The sequence below is a fragment of the Xiphophorus hellerii genome, chromosome 9 (genome assembly GCF_003331165.1).
Source record: "Xiphophorus hellerii strain 12219 chromosome 9, Xiphophorus_hellerii-4.1, whole genome shotgun sequence".
NCBI lineage: Eukaryota > Metazoa > Chordata > Actinopteri > Cyprinodontiformes > Poeciliidae > Xiphophorus > Xiphophorus hellerii.
In genome coordinates, this window is record NC_045680.1 from 11286149 (window position 1) to 11299910 (window position 13762).

Below are 13762 nucleotides of genomic sequence, written 5' to 3' on the forward strand. Positions count from 1 at the left end.
CACGGCAGCCTAATGAGGTAATTAGAGCTAAGAGTTAAGCATTACTTAACTCTAGAAATACTCATGAAGCTCATGAAGTAAGCTTTCTCTGCAGCTTCTAATGAACAAATCAATGTATCTGAGAAGGCCAGAGTTTAAGGAGCAGATAAGTGACGAATGCGTGACTCGTGACAGCACCATGTCCAAGAGATGAATCATTAAACTATCCATGTCTAAAAGGCAGAAAAGAAAAGCATAACTATTTGAGAATGAAACGTTCAGCCACAGTTTGAAAATGTTCTTATCTGAGATCAGATTTTTGCATGTTCTGCTGTGATCGAGTCATGAATCCGATCTTTAAGGGTTATTAACTGTAATTGTGCTGCCTGTAAGATCTGGAGAGACAAGAACTGAGGAGCCAAACGTCTCACTGCTATCATCTGCAATGAAAAATAAATAGCTAAATACAAGAAACTGTTTTTTAAGGTTAACACCATTCTGTAGGTAAACATTTAAACACAAACTTGAATTCTGTGATAACTCATTCTGTTTTAAAATGTAGCCAAAGTTCCACTACATAAAAAAGATAATTGCTAATATATTAAAAAAATAAAGTCGTCTGGGTCTGGTCCAATTAAAGTTAAGCCAAAATAACAATTACAGCACGACTGTCACTCTTCTGCCGATGCCAGAGTCGTTTTGTGCATCACTAATAGATGTCCTGTCACCAGATTCTCCCTCCTGAACCTCGAATCTCTGCAGCTCCTCCAGAGTCACCATGGGCCTCTAGCTGCTTCTCTGATTGATGCTCTTCTCGCGTACAAGGTCCGTCCATTTAGGTAGACGGCCATGTCTTGCTTGGTTTGCAGTTATGTTGTTTTATATCCTAGTCCTGTTATAAACATTTACGTAACCTTCTGACTGACCTGTGTAGAGCTGCAACTAACGTTTATTTTATTTTATCAATTATCCTGATAATTAATCATATAAACAAAGTTATTTAACCACTGCATCATGCAATGCAAAATACATTGAATGATGCAAATAAAAAAAATCCCATTCATTTTTTAAAAAAGAAAATGAAACTCAAACATGAGTGTGTTGTCCTTTCAGACCCTTTTTTTTGAGTCCAGTTAATCAATTACTAAATGAGTTGACCATCATTTCAATAATCGAGTCATTATAATTAATCCGATTAATCATTTCACATCCAGACCATTCCTGTGGGTATGTGTTTGGTTTCTGTTCATATTTGTTCATTTTTTAAAATGTATCAACTTTAAAGAAGAAACTTAGAAAACTGGCTGCACTGGACTTTATTGTTTAGAGACAGTAAAGGGAGCCGAATGTTAATGAATGCTAATATATATATTTTTTTATTTCTAAGTCATTCTGCAGTTGCATTGTGACAAAATGTAAAACGATTTATGTGATATGAATGCTTTATACCCACAGAGCTGACAAACAGAGGGGATTTCATGTTGCTCCGTCGCTCCACAGGCGAGTGAGAGGAGGGGAGGATTTCTTCCAAATGATTTCACAGGGATTACATTTAATCCTGTCAGAGCGATGCACCCTATCAGGCTTGTTTGAAGCTTTGCTGCTAGTTGGAAGACTAAAATCAATAGATTTGGTTAGATTGCTGGAGGACTGACCGAGGCTTCCTGAGAGCAGGTTAAGAGCTCGAGCGACCTCAGGCTCAGATTAGTTGATGTTGGGATCCATAGCAGACTGCGTGCACACAGAGCTGCAGAGCTCATCTTTAGACGCTCGTACAGACCGTGCATTTAGCCAACAACAATAATTATATGACTGCACAGTGTCTACATGTCCAGGATGCTTCACGGACCACAAGCCCTCTTACTGAATACCTTTATAGGTGGGAGGAAGTGAATGAACGTAATCTGAATCATGTTGTGTCTGGGTTATAGTCTGCTGAGAAAACATGGATGGAGAATGAGGACATTTTTCTGGAAATCCCCTAAAGTAGGTAGAAAAACCCAGCGAAACCAGAAATAAGACTTGATCACTTGATCGGGCCAGGACTGATCCCCCACATTCACTGCATGAGCCACTTAGTCAAACCACAGAAGCGAAGTGTTTGATTTTGTAACTTCTAGCAAAATTGTTTAAAACAGGAACAAAACTAAACACTTCCCTCTGCTTTGGTTAGCGCACACAGATTCCGAGATTCACAAAAAACCTTCTCTAGAGACAATTTAGTGTAGTATCTGTTAGCATCACATCACCACATTTCCTTACAGTGAAATCTGAACCTTATGAAAAATGACTGGAAATCACCAGCTGGGACACAAGGTTTCACTTAAAAAAAAAAAAGAAGTACAAAATGGTAAAAAAAAATGCTTCTTTGGCTATAAGCTGACCTATGCCCTAGTAGAAAGTATACCTGGCATGTTGGCGCAGAGAACTAAGAATTTCCCTCCAGATGCCCCAGCAGTTAGTGAGACCCACAAAAATAGGAACTGGTCCATCTGTGCTGGTTTCCAAATGTACAGGTCTACAATGGCAGCTGACCCTGGCGCTAATGTCCGCCATGTTTTCTCCAGCTAAAACACTTGTACTAACAAATTACTGGGATTACACAAGCAATCCAGAGATCCAGACAATTATAACTTTTCTAATTTTCTCTCGTGGAAGACATTCATATAAACTGGAAACACGGGCCTTTCACTGGCTCTCGATAACCTTGGATAAAAGCAAGAGTCAACTAATGCTTTTATATCATATGGTATAATAACAAATGCAGGTTTTAGCATTTGTTATTATACAATATGTAGCTTTATTTAATCATGACAGAATGATACTACAAGTGTGTTTTTAGCATTCTCCACAAATATTAAAATCCCATGTTGGAGTGAATGAGTTATATTTAGCTGGACTTAGTGCAAAAGTGTGTTTGGTTGTAAAGGTTGCAGACGTCTGTTGCAAACTGACAAAAAGCAGAACAGAAGAACTTGCAAAAACAATGCCCCGCTTTCTGTCCAACACCTGGTTAATCGCGGCATGCAGCCGATGTGTCAAAAACATCTCCCAGCAAAAGCAAGAAAGGGAGGAATTTCCAGGCTAGAGAAACTTTTCTGCAACAACCAGTTCAGCTGGAGTACAAAGCTTGCTTAAGTGAGTAGAGGTGATCAGGTCATTTCTGTGCTTTCGCCAGAACAAGAAAAAGAGACACGTGACTGCTGCAGGCGCAGAACGGCAATAATGACTCGCTACTGACTAAACTGTTTAAGTGCTTTCACGGTTTGAACATTTGACATTTCTCCTGGAATTGAAATGAATTCACTTATTTGCACACTTGAGCAGGAAGCTACAGAAAACCCAGGATGACCTCAGGGCTTTTTGAGATTTCACGCCTCAATTTAAATATAATTGAGCAAGAAATGCCATTAGTGCGTGAGCAGAACTGGCTGCCGGAATTGCAGTGTAGTGAAAAAGTATTTTCCACCTCACAGATTTTATCTGTTTTAGTTTGAGTTTTGCCATACACAAATGTTTAAAGTGTGGCTGCATCTGGCTTAAAACTAACAGCATTTTAGAAAAGTCACAATGACACTGAAACAGGGTGGTGGTAGTGTGATGATCTGGGACTACTTCAGGACCTGGACGACTTGGTATAAATATCAGAGCCCTAAAATCTGCCTCCTAGCAGAAAATCTTGAATGACAAAGTCTAGCCATTTGTGCTCAAGCATGCTTTAGCTATGCATCAGACACCAAAGCATAGCAACAAGTTAAGCATAAGTGGTTTAAAAAATAAACACAATAAAGGTTTTTAAGTGGCCTAGTCAAAGACTGGAATTACATTTAAATGAGATGGTGTGGGATGACCTTAAACAAGCTCTTTGTGCTCCAAATTGATAGAATAAAATTAATTCTGCAAAAAAATGGTGAGAAAAAATTTCCCCTGAGTAAAAAAAAGTGTGAATTGGTAATATAGAAGTAGACCGAGTAAAAAAAAAAAAAAAAAACCTGGACCATTTGAAGCTAAACAGCAAGTCAACAGTTTGACTCATTGTTTGCACAAAGCTTTTCTGTTTGTACTGTCACCATATTGAGTCTTTTGTCTGTCAATTTGTCTGACACTCTGGACTCTGTGTGAAAAGCATAGTGCTGTTTTTAGTCTGCATGAAAACAAAGGCCTAAAATCAAAACTATTTAATTCTTTCATGTAGGTCAAGTGAAGCAAACTTTAAAAGCATTTACTAAAAAAAGCTACTGAGAATCACTGAGAAATAATAGTAACAGATGCAGTTTGATTTCTCTGTCCCCTTCCATATTTACAACTTGTAGAAAAACATTCAGAGAGAAATCTGACTTTTGGGTTAAAAATATTGTATTAAACATTTATTTTGGTTTATTTCACAATGTTTTTCCTACCTGTTAGTAACAATGTCTTTAATTAATCAGTGTTGCTAATGACACAAGCTTTTAAAAAGAAATCTGACAGACAGTCAACCGTTTTCAGAACTGAAAGAAAGCAAATGAATAGAACGGAAACAAAAAAGACCAAATTAAACATAGTTCTGCTTCAAGAGGATCAGGATTATTTATAAGCTGTGATTTTATATGCACTGTCTAATATAAAAACACCTCAAATCAAGCAACTAGCTTGATTTTTCCACGTGAACGAGACCTTCGTGTTTGCTTTTACGCCGAGCCTTATCTAGAACACCCGTAGAAATTGGGAACTTAAACAAATCCGATGTTTCTCAAGGAAATTTTTGCAACAAAATCAACTCGCCACCTCTAAAATCGCATGGTACTCTAGAAAGTTTTTAGCTTTAATGAAATTATTTCTAGAAAAAAGTGAAACAATGACTTCATAAAAAAATGTTTTGCATCTAAACTTAATTATGCCAGCAGGCATAATTAACAGAATTAAAGTTACCAATAAAACGGTTTGATCTGGTGAATACATTTGGTGAGCAGCACAGGCCTAGAGCTGTCTGGAGCAGAGGCTGTGCTGATTGTAAACACAGAGTTGTGCAACTGGAAACAGGAAGGGCTCTGTATGCAGCCGTCTTCCCTGTGGGGAATCATCAGGAAATAAACAGGCTCGTGTCGTCTTGTGATGCCAAATGTTTCTCTGGAGATTAAAACAATTGTAAACTTACAGTATTATATTACAATAAACTTTTAGCAGTTCTTAGTAAAGAAAGTAAATATCCAATACACAGCCTTAAAAAATGATTCACAGCTCTTGGGAGATTTTCAGATCTTGTCATATTACAAACTCAAATCCTTTGCTTTTTGCTGGGATCTAATATAATAGAGCAACAGACAAAGTAATGCATAACTGGAGGACTATAGTCCTCCATAACTGGAGGACTATAGTCCTCCAGTTATGCATTACTGCAAATCACCCTAAACCAGAAGTTTGAAACCTAACTTTTCCCAAACATGTCAAAAACATGAGCATTTTTTTAGGGATGAACCAATATGAAAACACAGATTTTACAACTCTAGGCAAATGTCCTCCATGACCAGAAAAAAAACAAAAACTTTCCTTCTCGAAGTTGATTTCTGGGCTACATTGGACAACAAAATGTTATTCCGTGCAGCTGTAAAAATCACAGACTGTGACAGCCTGCTGCCAAACGCAACCAGACAGAGACAAATATAGGCAGCAAGTGAAGGGAGTAATTTTGGAAGCCCTCAGACACCTGAGCAGCGAGTATGTGTGACGTTGAAGCTTTTTGTCCCTCCGAACAGCAACATGAGGCCAGAGGTAAAGAAAGGAGATCGATGAAACACAGAGATTAGAAATAATTTAAAACGGAAAACAGAGAGACTAATCCTGTTGTTACGCAATACTAATATTCTCCCACACATAAACAAAGTGCATTGACTGTATGATAATCCTTTTAGTTTTTCTGGGTTGATGTGAGTCACTTTCAAACTGATTGAAGTACAAAAAAAATAATCTCCATGAGTATTTTTGATCTGAGAAAGAAAACCTGGTAACAGGATGGTTATGTCATGCACTTTAGATAAAGGTGTTAACTCGTTTAGGCTTCTTCAGATGTTCAATCTATTTATAATTGAAAACACAGAGAGAAATGAGCTGTTGACTGGGAACAGATGACTTTTATATTATTTATAATATTTCTTCTTAAGAGCTGCCAGTCTGTACTGACAACAACATTTTACAGAGTGTAAGCTGTTACTGGGGAGAAAATTAGATATGGTTGATACCAGTTAGGTGTTAAGAATTAGGTCAGAAGAAGAAAAGATGTGAAAAGCTGTTTAAAATGAAATTGTTTTTTTTATGTTCAGACATGTTCCTTCAGGCTGCAAGAAAGCGAGAGAAAGCTTCCAGGAAGACTAAGTGAAATGCAGCAAAGTTGATCTTTTTTATGGTTCCTACCTCTGTTTGAAGCATGTTAAAATTACAAATGTGGACGGCCTTTACAGATCTCAATTTATATAATTATATTTATTTTAAAGGGGATGCACCCAGAGACTGCTTTTTCTTTTTTATGCTAGATGTGCTAACCTCACCGGTCCTTAATATCAAATGCTAACGAAAATCCATCAGCAAATAATTTTGTTTTTGTTTTAAAATACAAAAAAAAAAAAACTAAAAACTGTTTTACGACTACTCTCTAGTATAGACAGACCTTTGTTTTAATCTTCCCTTATTTTATACCTTTAATTCTTGGAATAGACAGATTAAAGCTTTACAAAAACTGCATATCAAAATATCAGCCACAAAATCCCTATGAGTGCATCTGCATTTATAATTATCCATCTGATCATAAATATTTTTCTCCACTTCACAGGTAATGAATCCAATGAAACTGTATACTTGGAAAAAAAATGTGACAACGCAAGACTTTCAAATTTAAAATCATACCTTGGTGTCATTGCTAAGATTATAGTTTACAACACACATAATGATGATAAACATTGCACACACTAATTTGTTAGTGTTACAAACTGTGATTGTCCAAACACCAACAAACATAAAACAAGGCATTACATATTTCTCCATCAACTTGTCTATTTGAATGAAAAGCCTTTTTGTGCAACATCAACAAGTTCTTGCCTGTGGGAATCATTACAATGGCCAGCTTAGATAGCAGACATGAATCACCCCCTCTGTTTGGGAGCTTAGTGGATCAACTTCTGTGAGGGCTGCTAATTATGGGATACAAAGAGATCAAAACAACAAAAACAACTGAACAACAACACATTGAAATTAAATAGTTTTGACTCTCTAATGAAGCTTTCTTAAAGAGAATCTGAAGGTTTCTACACTTTTTCAAATGTCACCATGGAAATTTTACAAAACCTTTAAAGGTTTACTTTAGGAAGATACCCACTGTTACTGCATTGAGTTTGCTTGAGTTTAAATGTTGGAGACTTTGAAACCTTCAGAAAAGCATTAAGGAAATAATAATAATAATTCAATAAAGAACCAATTTCACAATTCCACATGTCCAGACATACCATTGTAGTTTTTTCCATCTGTTTTTGTAACATTCTGTATTTTTAAACGTAAAACTAACTTTGTCAGATTTTTATCTACAGCTTCCACAAATCACGAAACAATACAACACTGAATTATGTATCTAGTTTGTATGCGTGGTAAAGAGTTACTTTATGGCTTTTGAGGCACCTTAAAAAATGGATCAGCATACTTATACTTGTAAAATCATGACTTATGAATAGTTATTTATCTGACACTTTTGTGGCTAAAAACCCTGTTTAAGAACATAAAGGTCCAGTTCAGGAAGACATAAAAATAAAAAATAAAAAAAACCTGTGAAATTATCCTTTTGTGATTTTGAATGTGTGTGCATTTATTCTGTCTGATACTCAAAAATCACAACAATAACTGACTTGGACCAAAACCTGAGTTTTGATGTGGTGAATCAAAGACAAACAATATTACCTGAATACAGATCAGTTTAAAAAGATCAACTTATTTATTTATTTTATCTGCATCCATTAAATCATTGATTAAAGGAATAAAGTCTGGGCAGATTCAGTCAGTGTTCCTAATTTTATAAATGGTAAATAAAAATATTAAATATATTTCAAGTCTGCAAGGGATCCCCGAAACTCAGAACTGATAAGAACAACAGCTGATCCTCAAACACTCACCTTAAGTCCATCGCTGGGGAGCCGGTAGCCGAACCGAGCAGGCATGTCGTCGAAGGTTTCGGTTTTGTTATCAAAGGAGTACTGAAATAAAGCAAAAATAAATTCAGTATTTAAACACAACTGCAGCACAATGACTGCTCAAAGTCATAAAACACAACAATAAATTAGTTATTCTAATCTGATCAAAAATAATGTCAATTTGTGTGTTTTTTTGTATCTTGTATTCCTTACAGCAGTGATGTCGGCCTCCACTGGCAGCAGGTTGAGGAAGGCGAAAAGCTGGACGGTGAAGATGGTGTAAACCTGGGTGGCGGAGAGCATCAGCATTCCCAGAGACAGCAGCATTTTGGCATCACCTTACAATCCCCAGCTTCTATGCCACTCGCTCATTAACATACAAAACCAGAAGCACATATACTCAAATGGCCACGCAGACTGGCCAGCAGCAGGGCTCCCTGATGTCAGCTGTGGTCGTCACACCTGAAAAAGATAGAAAATACAGGGATATTTGTGTAAGTAGAGTGAGACTGTGTTGGCTGCTGCAGCTTCCTGTCTGTCTGTGTCAGATGACCTGCTTAATGGGAGCTTGGATGTCTGAAAGCAGCGCTAACGGTGCAGCTGCAACAGTAGGTATTAAAAATGTTGGCATTCCAAGGGAAGCACAACATCCATAAATGTGAATAATATATTTTCTGTAAGTTTTATCTATATATAACTAACCACAAAAGTAAGAAAAACATGCTGCAAACCAAACTGTTAAAGAGTCACATAAAAAGCAGAGAGAGAATGCTAGCAGTAGCAACTTTAGCAAGCTTTCCTGGATGAAAACATCATATGCAAAAAGACATTTTTTATTTCCTGAATGTGGCTTTTCTTTTTCTTATTGGAAAAACTAACGCCAACCATTTAAAATACTATTACAATTCTAATGATTTCTTATTACTCCTAGCCTGAACTCTATCTTCTTATAATTATATGTCAGACACACATGAAAAATCATTTCACTTATGTTTAGTACATATGTTATGATTATCGAGTCTGCTGCTGACATTCAACTGCTTGATTGTCGTACAGTTGATTGGCATTCCCTATATCTCCTGCATAACAAAGGCTCTATAATAGGGAAGTGAGGACAACATCTTTTGTAAGAGGAATGGTCAAATGATGACTGAACATCAAGTGACCGTGATCACATTTTCCAAAGTAACGATGAGATCATGATCTGATTACTAAAAGCCAAGAGGGGAAACCGCAAATGACAAAACATGGCCATAAGTCTAAACTACCATTAAACTAAATCGGACATTAATAATTACACGCGTGTCGGTGCAAAGAAATTGATACAATCACAATAACGCTAAGCATTACATGATCAGGACAGTACTTGTGCAAGAATCAATGTTTACCCTCTTAAATTGTTGATGTCGGCGACCAAAACAGAGCAATTTAGCATAAGGCTAGCACAAGCAGCTAGCCCCCTTTCTGGGTGTTTACCTCTTTTTCTGCACGTATCTTTGCCTTTTCCAAGAAACTACCAGCTGTCTGCGGCATTACAATCTTTTACTGCGCATCGCGTTAAGGAACAAACCCAAAAGTGATGACAACAGATGCTACACATTCCGTTTGGACGAGGAGCTCGATGAGTATGACCATAAACGTTACAGTTTAATCCTCGCCGTTAGCTTCTTTTCCCTTCTCATGTGAGAGCAACAACTTCCGCCCCCTGCGGCGATCCACCCTCAGCCTCTGATTGGACGAAAGTCCCGTCAGTCATCCAATCCCGGAAGAGACTAAGGACATAAACAGATCCACGTGACACGCTAGCAACAATCCGCTGCCTTTTGCAGTCTCATGAGCTGAGTGAGAGGTCGATATTTGACCATCAGCAGACCTGATCATTGTAATAATTGATTTATTTAAGATAAAAGCAAGAATTGCTCAATAATTGCACTTTACTGTGAGGGCTTACAGTACAACAAGAAGAGTAAAAAATTAACCAGTGAACAATGAGTTTTAAGTATTGAGCACGATCTATAGACAATAAGATGCAACTTCGTTATTTGGCTATATTAAATTACATTAAATTGTTATTATTCAGTACATTGACAATAACATGGGGTGAATAATGACATCATTGATAAATTGCGTATGTTTCTTTGATTATCCTCTACTTACCTGCTTTAGAAGGCAAAGGTCACAGCTCCAACATAAACTAATCAGACACGTGGAGAGCAATAATAAGGACATCATTGATAAATTGCGTATGTTTCTTTGATTATCCTCTACTTACCTGCTTTAGAAGGCAAAAGTCACAGCTCCAACATAAACTAATCAGACACGTGGAGAGCAATAATAAGGACATCATTGATAAATTGCGTATGTTTCTTTGATTATCCTCTACTTACCTGCTTTAGAAGGCAAAGGTCACAGCTCCAACATAAACTAATCAGACACGCGGAGAGCAATAATGATTGATCCCAAGACCAAAAGGTACACACCAGGTTGCAGCCTGTTTTCTTAAATTCTTAAATTTATAGACTTTAAAACGCTGCACAGATTTTGAATAGTAGTAGGTCATAATTACACTGAATTACATAAATCTGGAAATCACTTTTCCAGTGATTTTTTTACTATAGCTTTTCAAAATTTATTTCAGATATATGCAGTGGCAGGATTCATTTGGTTTGTTTGCTGACATGAGATTCGACATGTTTTCAGACTCACTTCACCCTAAATAAAATGCATTGTGCCTCTATTGACCTTCAAAGTTCACTTAATTATTTAATAGTAATTTTAAAACTCCAAAAACGTGCCATTTTTCATCCACTTCAGAACATTATGAGCTACTCTATGGTAGTGTGTCACATAAAACTCCAATAACATATATTGATATCTATATTTATACTTATTTATAATGCAACAAAATGTAAAAAAAAAAAAAAAAGAAAGAAAGAAAATAAGCAAAAGGTATGAATACTTTAATCAAGGCACCTAATATAATCCCTTCAGCAAATATTTTGTCTGCCCTAGAGTTAGGAATGGGCAAAACAGACTTAAAATATTGTCACATTTTATTGTGTATATTGCAATGGTGACATGAAAATCTAAAAAGTATTTTGAAAGTTATAATTTCTATCAGGAGTTTTTGTTATAAAAAAAAATAGCATCCAAGAATATTCCTCTACTGCCACCATGTGTTGTCATTTTGTTCTATTTTATTTTATTTTTTTTTAAATATGCTAGTTATACCCCAGTTAAATCGGACACATTTTAGAAAGGGCAATTTCTGTCAAATATTTTGCCACATTTTTTCCAAGCTTCATGGGATTCATCAAGTTCTACAGGTCAACAAAGCTGGGTTAGACCTCATTATATCTTGTGAAACTGAATCCAAACATTTGGTTATTCAGTTATTTAATGCGTTTCACATATAGAGGCAGTTTGCTTTGAGTAGCTTTTTTCCTCCTTACTAAATAAATGTAATTGTTTTTAAATTGCATTTTACATTAACAAAGTTATCTAAAATTAAAACAAGCAAAAGCAGAGGAAATCTGTAAAGAAGCAAATATTTTTTCACTCCACTACTTATTATGTAAATGAAAAGAGAACAGCGCAGCAGTAGGCTTGAAATAAATATAGCTTTGATTTGGCAAAAGAACAATAAAAGTGGATGAACAAGCGAAAGAAGAAAGGAAGAGAAGGAAAGTGGGAGAAAGAAGGAAAGAAAAGAAAGAGAAAGAAAAGGAAGGGAAGTAAGAAAAAAAAATATTGAAAAAGAAGAACGAAAGAGAAGAAATAAAAAGAAGGAAAGAAAAAAAGAAGAAAGAAAGAAAGAAAGAAAGAAAGAAAGAAAGAAAGAAAGAAAGAAAGAAAGAAAGAAAGAAAGAAAGAAAGATTTTTTTTTTGATTTTTAACACCACATTTATTTTTCAATAAAAATACATTTCGACAGCATTTAGTTCATTCTTTCATGCAAACATTGGATTGAAAACCAGCTTTCTATCAACCACAGAACATATGACATTATTAAAACACCACAAAGAAAGAAAGAAAGAAAGAAAGAAAGAAAGAAGGAAAGAAAGAAAGAATCCACCTCACTCAAACCTTCAAAACAATGATGGATTAGATCTGTTTTGTCTGAAGAAAAGGCTGGTGTGGAACCGTTGGGGTGTGAACCACATTTCCGATGAGACTCGCTCATTCAAGTTAACACACTTGTGGAACCTTCAGTCTTGTGATCGCTGTCTCTGCTAATATGCTAACTCCTGTCCTGAGCTGCAACTGGAAAACCACTGAAATAATGATAAAGCAATATTTATACACAGTCAAGATAGAGGAGAAAATTATTAATACTGTACAGAATTTGTATACAGGGTTCGTCAGATACTCTTATCAATACTGAACTTGTGTGTGTGTGTGATATTTCCTCGCAAGGATGAATCATTGAACTTGGTCACAAGGTGTCATGTGCAGGAAAGTGTTATTACTGCTTTAAGATAAAAGAAAACTGGTCATGTGTACAGTTGATGGCCATATGAAGCTTCAGTTTGGAAAAAATGTCCTGTTGTAAGTCGCAAACAACTTGTTTGTGATGAACAGAAATGCAGATGTTTTCACTTTATCTGTGTGTGCTACAAAAACATTTCAAAGCCTTTTCATTGCAAATCAGAGAAATCCTGGGATGTTATGGATATAATTAGGGACTATTCTCATTGCTAGCAACATACAGATTCCATATAGTTTTCATTTAAAGATCACGTCAAATACTTTGTCTTGTAAAACACATCATCGTTCACACTGGTTTGGATGGATGAAGCAGGCTGACATTATCTTCTGAAAGGTCGCTAACCTTAACCCTGTAGAAAAATTATTGGACACTGCAAGAAAACCAGTTAATTTAATGAGCTTTATTTCTGATGAAAAGTAATACTCAGCCAGAATTATACCAGAACAATGTTGATGACTGAAAAAGTGTGTGTTTTTTTCTGCAACTTTCCAAATTTCCAAATATTAGTTGGGGTATATGCATGATGCTGTATATTTACTTTAAAAAATTGAATGAATTAGAGAAAATCTATAAATTCAAAAGTGTGCATGAAATTTTTTGTCTCTTAAAACCAATAAAATTATTTTTTGTATGACATAGGCAACAGATGGTTCATTAAAATACCAAAAAATAATATAACATTTTTGTGGAAGTTGAATGGATTTAAAGGACTATCTGGAACTGTAAGTGAATATTTTTGGCAAATGCACAGCAGCTTGTTTTGCAAATATGTGTTACTTATGGTTAGTTCTGATTGTATGGAGGTTTGCTATTTGTTATTTTTCATTCAGATATAACTAACAATTTTGGGTGAAGAAGCTGAGTATGGACAATTGCCAAAAAAGAATCCACTTATGAATCCAAGTCTTGCATGACTGCAAAACAACATAGTCTTTAATATCTAAACTGCTGAAATGCCATAAGAGACATGAAGGATACTTAGCTAAATATGACATTTTAACTGATTATATATGCACCATTTTTTGTCTGCATAAAAAATATGAAAAACAATAAGAAGAAACTAGTTTTTATTAAATGTTGACCAAAAATGTACATTTCTGTAGTAGATTTAGTTTACCTCCATGAAATTCAATTACTTATAAAT

General features: G+C 35.7%; 1 protein-coding gene across 1 annotated transcript in view; it reads right to left on the bottom strand.

Moving 5' to 3' along the window:
• rnf13 (ring finger protein 13) overlaps positions 1-9830 on the bottom strand; it is a 35419-nt gene extending 25589 nt beyond the window's left edge. The window contains exons 1-3 of the mRNA XM_032572296.1: positions 9606-9830; positions 8343-8591; positions 8112-8192 (exon numbers count right to left, since the gene is read on the bottom strand). Coding sequence (XP_032428187.1) covers positions 8112-8192; positions 8343-8456 — 195 coding nt within the window. The 5' untranslated portion in view covers positions 8457-8591; positions 9606-9830. The remainder of the gene's footprint in view (positions 1-8111; positions 8193-8342; positions 8592-9605) is intronic.
• Between the last annotated feature and the right edge of the window lie 3932 nt (positions 9831-13762).